Source organism: Sorex araneus, chromosome 2, assembly GCF_027595985.1.
Source record: "Sorex araneus isolate mSorAra2 chromosome 2, mSorAra2.pri, whole genome shotgun sequence".
Classification (NCBI taxonomy): Eukaryota; Metazoa; Chordata; class Mammalia; order Eulipotyphla; family Soricidae; genus Sorex; species Sorex araneus.
In genome coordinates this window covers 37,107,053-37,113,385 of record NC_073303.1, presented here as the reverse complement: position 1 = coordinate 37,113,385, position 6,333 = coordinate 37,107,053, and the positions used below count along the sequence as shown (strand labels likewise).

General features: G+C 55.0%; 1 protein-coding gene across 1 annotated transcript; it reads right to left on the bottom strand.

The window, feature by feature from the left end:
• LOC129402174 (patr class I histocompatibility antigen, A-108 alpha chain-like) lies at window positions 1-4,162 on the bottom strand. The gene is made up of 8 exons (XM_055127601.1): window positions 4,096-4,162; window positions 3,543-3,809; window positions 3,089-3,367; window positions 2,266-2,541; window positions 2,031-2,147; window positions 1,620-1,652; window positions 1,438-1,485; window positions 1-1,290 (listed from the first exon to the last, which is right to left on the bottom strand). Exons 1-8 carry the CDS (start codon window positions 4,160-4,162, stop codon window positions 1,286-1,288), a joined length of 1,092 nt encoding a protein of 363 aa, XP_054983576.1. The 3' UTR covers window positions 1-1,285.
• Between the last annotated feature and the right edge of the window lie 2,171 nt (window positions 4,163-6,333).

The following is a 6,333-nucleotide window of genomic DNA, read 5'->3' as shown; positions in this document are numbered from 1 at the left end:
TCTCCATAACCTCTCTCAACTTTTGGGCATTATGGCTTGCAACACAGACAGTGAGAGGTCATCATGTTTGGTCCATTATCTACTTTCGGCATACATCTCCCATCCCAACTGGTTCCTCCAGCCATCATTTTCTTAGTGATCCCTTCTCTATTCCTTCTCCCTTCTCCCCTCTGCTCATGAAGCAATTCAAATGCATCTCTGGCTTTTAAAGTCTTTGGAGATGTATTCCTGGGTCTCTGAAGCAAGGCCAGTAATAGAGTTTACAGGGTGGGCTGGAATTGGTTTGTGGGGGTGACTGCCAGTGCTTCCACGTGTATTTGGAAGTGGGGAGAGGTAGCCCAAACCAACTCCGTGAAAGCCTGGAGATTTTAGTCACAAAAACCGCATACCCGAATTTTCAGATTATATCTTGGTGAGGTCCGTCCTGAGACAGTGGAGTCAGCCTGGGGATATGGCAGCGATTTTGGGTTGTGGAAGCAAGTGACTGCTGGGGGTTCTGCTTGGGCAGGCACAGGCCAACCTGTCCCCTCTGATTTCCACCAGTTGGTTCAGTGATGCATGGGTCTGAGATTAATTGCGGATTTTGGTCTCTTTTGAGATTTCTCCTGGGTCTCTGAGATAAGGCCAATAAATGAGCTTATATAGCTGAGTGTGAAGGGGTTTATGGGCATTGCTCCCACATACCTAAATTTTGGCTGTTTAATTTCTTGGTAAACTTGGTCCCAAGTTGTTGGGGTTCTGCCAAAGGCACAGTGGCAATTTTAGGGTGTCAGGAAGCCTGAGGACACCATCAGGCTGCTGAGGCACTTGCCCCACAGGTACAGGTTGGCGGCATCATACCCTCCAGGAGAAAAGATATTTTCCATCTAGAATAAGCCCCCTAACACTGAGGGAGAATGAAAAGACCCAGAGAAGGGATGTAAGTCCTTGGAGCCTGGAGGCTTCAACCCTGGGCTCTGGTTCTTGGGTTTCCAGGTTTCCACAGCATGTGAGACCAACAGCTCTAGGCCGTGGCATTTCTTTCTTATTTTTGCCTTTTTGGGTCACACCAAGCGATGCAAAGAGGTTGTTCCTGGCTTTGGATTCAGGAATCACCCCTGGTGGTGCTCAGGGGACCATATGGGATGCTGGGAATCGGTTCTGGGTGGGCCGTTTGCAAGGCAAACGCCCTCCCCGCTGTGCTACTGCTCCAGCCCAGGCCATGGCATTTCTACCAGGAAACTTGTGCTGGAGAGGTGAATTTGGGTGAACATTGGGATGTGATGAACCCAGCAGGGCAGCTAACTCACACTGTGAGAGAAAAGAATGATAAGAGACCCAGGTGAGTGACAGAAGTGGTGACATCCTGAGCAAGCTCTCAGCATCCCGCTCAAAGAACCCCCAAACCCAGTCCTGTCCCCTCTGCCCAATCCCACCCACTCCAGCCTCGAGTCTCACCTCTAGGGTTTGAGAGAGACTCATCAGAGCCCTTGGCACTGTCGCTGTCTGGGGAGGAACAAACAAGCCAAGGTCAGAGCCCCAGGGACTGGGACTAGAGGAGGACCTAGGGGTGCAGGAACTCCCTGTGGGCTCCATCTCTGTCCCCAGGATTTCAGGGCCCCAGCCCTGCCCACACTTACTTGCAGACTGAGTGTACTGTCCTTCTTTCCCACCTGCGGGAAGGAAACATCCAGAGAAGGTCGAGGAGAGCACTGGGTCCTGAGCCCACAAAGTAGCTCTCTAGGCCTGGACCCCCGGGAAGCCTCAGAACCCTGAACACTGACTCTCATGGCGCTCTGTGCTCACAAGAACAGTCCCTGTGACCTGGGACCCTGGGAACCAGGTTCACCCCCAGCTAATGGAGGTGAAAGTGTCTTTCCTGAGCAAGCCTGAGAGCGGCACACACAGGGGAGTGTGAGCAACAGCACAAAGGGTGGGGGTGGTGCTCCTGCTAATGAGGCAGAAGAGCTAATACGGGGGACACCCCCAGAGTGGGACAAGACTCAAGACTTGCCATGGTGAACAGAGACCCCTCCCCACCCCCATCTTACCTGAGCGCTTCCTCCTGCTGATCACAGCTGCCACCACAGCTCCAGTGACCACAGCCCCGAGGACAGCCAGGCCGACAATGATGCCCACAGTGAGGATGGTGGGCTGAGAAGGGGGCTCTGGGAAGGGAGGAAGGAGAGGGTCTGACCCCAGCCCCAGCCTGACCCTCCACAGTTCCCCAGAGGGGCCAACCCTGATTCCCTGAGAACAGGCTCTGTGCCCTGTCCCCCTCCTCACCCCATCTCAGGGTGACAGGCTCCGGCAGCCCCTGGTGCTGCACACGGCACGTGTATCTCTGCTCCTCTCCAGAAGGCACCAGCACAGCCGCCCACTTCTGGAAAGTTCCATCCCCTGACGGCCTAGTCTCCACCAGCTCTGTGTCCTGGGTCAGGTCCTCCCCATCACGCTGCCAGGTCAGGGTGATCTCGGCAGGGTAGAAGCCCAGGGCCCAGCACCTCAGGGTGACCTCCTGGTCAGAGAAGGGGTGGTGGGTGATGTGGCTTCTGGGGGCTTCTGAGGAGAAACAATGAGAAAATTCAAAACTTGCGTCACTTCCACGATAGGTTGAACAGGATAATTGGTTTCGAACAGAAGGTAAAAATTCAGACACAAAGTTGGCTGGAGAAACTGGATAAAATGCTAATTCCTTGGAAACTTCTAGAACAGGGTTTGGGAAGGAGGTTAGGGTCTCTCAGGAGACACTGACTCTGTCCTGCCCTGGGTGGAGGGTGAGTGACTGAGAGAAGCAGGAGTCAGAGCTGAGACCTGAGAGAGTTCACAGATGGCTGCTGGGTCCCAGGGAAGCCATATACGTTATTTCAGACAAGTTCGCCCCTCCCCCCATGCTCCCACACTGAGAAACTTCTCAGCCCTGTGGACACAGCGTGGCCTGAGGGGAGGGCGGGTCTCTGTGGTACAGAACGTGGAAAGCAGGCGGGTCCGTCCCTCTCCTGACTGAAGAAGGGGCGCTGTTCGGACACTGAACCCCACTTTGTACCCCGTTGTGGGGAGTCGACCCTCCCCCGGGTGGTCAGGGGTCATCTACACCGGGACCCGGTACCTGCGCGCAGCAGCGTGTCCTTCCCGTGCTCCAAGTATCTGAGGAGCCAAGGCACGCAGAGGTTCTCCAGGTAGTTCCTCTCATACTCAGCCCCACCCTCCTGCTCCCACTTGCGCTGGGTTCTCCAAGCCTGCGTGCCCGCCGCCGCCGTCCAGGAGCGCAGGTCCTCGTTCAGGGCGAGGTAGTCGGCGCCGTCGTAGGCGTCTTGACTGTACCCGCGCAGGAGGCGCCCGTCGGACCCCACGTTGCAGCCGTACATCTCCTGGAGGGTGTGAGAGTCTGACCCGCCCGCACAGATTAACCCCGAACCGAAAACGAAACCGGGGCCCGGTCCCCGCGGCGCCTCCCGGTCAAGGGTCCGGGGCGGGTCCCTCAGCCTCGGGGACGCTCGGACCCGCCTCGGGGCGACCCGGCCCGTCCCCGTGTTGGCTCGTCCCTGCCCGGCCGCGCTCACCCGCCTCGCTCTGGTTGTAGTAGCCGCGCAGGGTGTTCAAGCCCACTCGGTAAGTCTGTGCGGAGCCCTTGGCGTTCCGCGTCTCCCGCTCCCAGTACTCGGGTCCCTCCTGCTCCACCCACGGCGCCCGCGGCTCCATCCTCGGACTCGCCGAGTCGCTGTCGAAGCGCACGAACTGCGTGTCGTCCACGTAGCCGACTTGGATGAAGCGGGGCTCCCCGCCGGGCCGGGACACGGCGGTGTGGAAATACCGCAGGGAGTGGGGGCCTGGGGGAGGGGAAGGGGTGAGACCCGGCCAGACCGGCCACCCCGCGCGCCCCGGGGCCAGGGTGAGGGAAATAGAGGGGGCTCGGGAGACGGGAAGGGGGAAGGGTCCGAGAAGGGCGAGACTTAGGGGCGCGGGGGGAGTTGGTGGTTGGGGGACAAGGAGGAACATTTGGGGACATCTGGGCAGGGAACTGGAGAAACTCCTTCTCAGGGGTCCTGCACATCAGTGCCCGGCAGTCCCCACCCTTCCCCCCGCAACGAACTCCCCTCCCGACCCCGCACTCACCCGCCCGGGTCTGGGTCAGGTCCAGGGCCCCCGAGAGCAGCAGCAGGAGGGGTCGCAGCTGCCACATACTGAAGGAGGCAGGCGGGTTCGGACTCCCTCGCGAGTTCCCTCAGTTTATAACCGGAAGGGTCGCGGACACTGATTGGCTGATCTAGACAGCGATGCCCAATGGGAGTGAGGATTGGGGACGCGTCAGAAGTATCCGGGCAGAAGGCGTTGACACAGGTTGCAGAGGGAGAAGTGAAACTCTGGGGAGATGAGGAATCCCCAGGCCTGATCTCCCGCCCCCAATACCACCCTGGGGACACTGAGAGCCACACCTGGGACCTGGGACTTCGCCCTCTCACCTGCTCCCTCACCTGATCTTTGTCTCACTGTGTCTCGTGTCCTGGGCTGAGACTTTTCGATTTTCCATGGTTTTCATCTCGCCACAATCTTACAAGTTCCTGAGGACCCAGAGATGCTTCTGTGCCTTCAGGTTATGCCTGTCAGTGTTTGCCTTGTGAGGAATCTGAGTTAGAGACCCTTTATTGTTGGTTGTGACTTTTTTTTTCTTTTTGCCGCACCAGGCAGCTCCCAGGAGTAACTCCTGACTCTGTGCTCAGGGATCACTCTTGGCAGGTTCATTGGACCATATGTGGTGCCCTGGATCAAACCCGTGGTGGCCACATGCAAGGCAAGCACCTTACCTTCTGTACTATCTCTCCTGCAGAGTTAAAGCCTGAAAATGACTTCAACGGGATAATATCAACAACAGGTTAATGCTAACAAGAAGTCTTTTGTGAGAGGGCAAGGGGTCACACCCAGTGATGCTCACTGGCTCTGTACTCAGGAATTACTCTGGGCAGCGCTCTGGGGAACATATGGGATGCAGGCAACAGAACCTATTTCTAAAAAAAAAAAAAAGAAGAAGAAGAAGAAGAAGAAGAAGAACCTATTTCTGGCAAGGTGGAAGGCAAGGTCCTTACCTGCTATACTATCTCACCAGCCCTAGAAAGTTTTTTGAAGAAAAGTCATATTGGATTTTTGACAGGGACCAGCCCCAGCTGAGCAGGCCTGATCCATGGAAGCCATGAGGACTAAGAAAGAGGCAGGAATGGGAGTGAAAAGCATGCAGTGAGGGGCTCACAGCCTGTGGACTGAGGCCTGACTCTTCTCCGTGAATCAAATTTATTACTTAAGATCCATAATCATCAGAACATTATTTGTGCAAATGCCAAGAATTATATGTAATATAATATTTATATATAATATAAAGATAGACTTTTACACATCCAAGGGCCTTAGTTCATGGGGAAAAACATCTTTGTAATGGGCTTTCTCAAGGGATGATTCTTTCCGGAGTGGATGTAGAGATAGAGCAGATACATAACCCTCCCCTACCCTCCCCACTTGCCAATGCAATATTCCATCTCTGGTGCAAGTGTTCTGGGTTGAAAGGTTCCATTAAGGTCCCATAAAGTTCCCATAAAGAACCAAGGGGTCCCACAAGAACCTCTTCTCCATCTCCTTTATTTATCTAGTCCCCAACAGTTTTTTTTTCATAAGAATAGAAATGGTCCAGTTCTTTATGTAATCTTGAGAGGAACGCCAAGCTCTAAATCTTCCATGTAGACCAGTCAGGGCTGGGCTCTGGGCCCTCCTCAGAATGGGGTTGGGCAGATTCCCCCGAACACCCCAGCCACCCTCCCCTGCCCAGGGCCAACAGCGCCCACCCACACCCAAAGTTTCAGGCATAGAAATGGCCCAGCTCCACACCTGAACCTCATCAAGCTGCCAAGCCACTAAATGCTTCCAGCTTCTGGAGCGACACCAACTTTCAGAGTAGTTTGAGCCACCTGACTCAGCCCAGTAGGAAAACAGTAGATTTGACAAAAATGTTGCATAGGATATTGCAAACCATAGTGTCCAAAAGGAGTGTGTGTGTGTGTGTGTGAGAGAGAGAGAGAGAGAAAGAGAGAGAGAGAGAGAGAGAGAGAGAGAGAGAGAGAGAGAGAGAAGCAAAGCACCTGCCATAGTGGCAGGAAGGGGGTGGGGAGTGGGGGGTGGTGGGAGGGACCCTGGGGACACTGGTGCTGGAAATGTGCACTGGTGCAGGGATGGTGTGGGAATACTGTGTGACTAAAATCCAGTCATGAACAGCTTTGTCAGGGACTATCTCACAGTGATGCAATAAAAACATAAACAAATTGTCGAGTCGAAGCCCCCCAAGCTCAGTGAGCAAAGATAGTAACACTG

What these genes read in the sequence shown, in the direction of transcription:
- LOC129402174 (XM_055127601.1), bottom strand. Translation starts at nt 4,162, where the DNA reads ATGTGGCAGCTGCGACCCCTCCTGCTGCTGCTCTCGGGGGCCCTGGAC. An exon ending in CCTGACCCAGACCCGGGCGG is followed by an intron (nt 3,810 to 4,095) that starts GTGAGTGCGGGG and finishes CCCCTCCCCCAG; the next exon opens with GCCCCCACTCCCTGCGGTAT. An exon ending in CAGCAGGAGGAAGCGCTCAG is followed by an intron (nt 1,653 to 2,030) that starts GTAAGATGGGGG and finishes TCCTTCCCGCAG; the next exon opens with GTGGGAAAGAAGGACAGTAC.